This window comes from Seriola lalandi, unplaced genomic scaffold (assembly GCF_002814215.2).
Source record: "Seriola lalandi dorsalis isolate HSWRI2012SDOR001 ecotype SW California unplaced genomic scaffold, Sedor1 jcf7180002006908, whole genome shotgun sequence".
Taxonomy (NCBI): Eukaryota; Metazoa; Chordata; class Actinopteri; order Carangiformes; family Carangidae; genus Seriola; species Seriola lalandi.
In genome coordinates this window covers 1-1,164 of record NW_019477561.1, presented here as the reverse complement: position 1 = coordinate 1,164, position 1,164 = coordinate 1, and the positions used below count along the sequence as shown (strand labels likewise).

Genomic DNA, 1,164 nt, shown 5'->3' with positions numbered 1-1,164 from the left:
ATGGACCAGGTAATCTTTTTAATTGTGACTGTTTCACAGTGTAAGTATTTAATAGCATGTTGCCCATGTTAATCAGCGGTCCCACTGCTTAACCATCAGGTGAGGTACCGTGTTGAGTGGGCAAAGTTCCAGGAGCGTGAGAGAAAGAAAGAGGAGGAAGAAAGAGAGAAAGAACGAGTGGCATATGCCCAAATCGACTGGCATGACTTTGTAGTGGTTGAGACGGTGGATTTCCAGCCCAACGAACAAGGTAATATTACCACAATAGTTATCATCTTAAAATCTGTGAGCCCATAAATGTAGATAGAAAAATGTATCTTTATTGGTAACTCTTTTTCCCTAGGACACTTCCCGCCACCCACCACACCAGAGGAGCTTGGCGCTCGCATCCTGATCCAAGAGCGCTATGAGAAGTATGGAGAAAGTGAGGAGGTAGAGATGGAGGTTGAGAGTGAGGATGAAGAGGATGGTCGGGAGGATCGGGACGAGGGCCATCCCTCACAGCCTGATCAAGACACACAAGTGCAGGACATGGATGAGGTAAGAACGGATAAAGGAATTCATCTCAACACCTTGTAAACTATCCATCAGATGACCAATTTTAGGTTGAATTATTTGTATACTTTTAATTCATAGGGACATTATTATTATTTTAATTTCCATTTAACTAGATTTCCAACCAATGTTTGCTGATGCTCTGCTGGAAAATGAATAAAAACAATAACTGCTGGTAAAAACATATAATTCTTTACCTCCTGATTTCTTCAGGGATCTGATGACGATGATGACCATATGAAGGCTCCACTGCCACCAGACAACCCTATGCCACCCCCTCTGCCCCCTACTCCAGACCAGGTTATTATTCGCAAAGACTACGACCCCAAAGGTAACTCATGCTTCCTTAGAGAAGGTAACCTTCTGCATAACAAGCTATCAATATGTACAATGTGTGCTGGTCTAATGCTATCTTTTCCTCCCAGCTTCCAAGCCTCAGCCCTCGATTGCAGTTCCGGATGAGTACCTCATCTCACCAATTACTGGTGAGAAGATCCCGGCCAGTAAGATGCAAGAGCACATGCGTATTGGTCTGCTGGATCCGCGCTGGCTGGAGCAAAGAGACCGCATAATCAAAGAGAGGCAGACAGAGGATGAAGTATATGCTCC

General features: G+C 44.4%; 1 protein-coding gene across 1 annotated transcript; it reads left to right on the top strand.

Moving 5' to 3' along the window:
* Positions 1-99: 99 nt before the first annotated feature.
* On the top strand, positions 100-1,153 carry LOC147819994 (splicing factor 3A subunit 1-like; the record flags this gene model as incomplete). Its single annotated transcript, XM_087178964.1, has 4 exons — positions 100-250; positions 344-540; positions 769-886; positions 981-1,153. Coding segments are annotated over 4 exons (639 nt in total), but the record flags the coding sequence as incomplete, so codon positions are not given.
* Between the last annotated feature and the right edge of the window lie 11 nt (positions 1,154-1,164).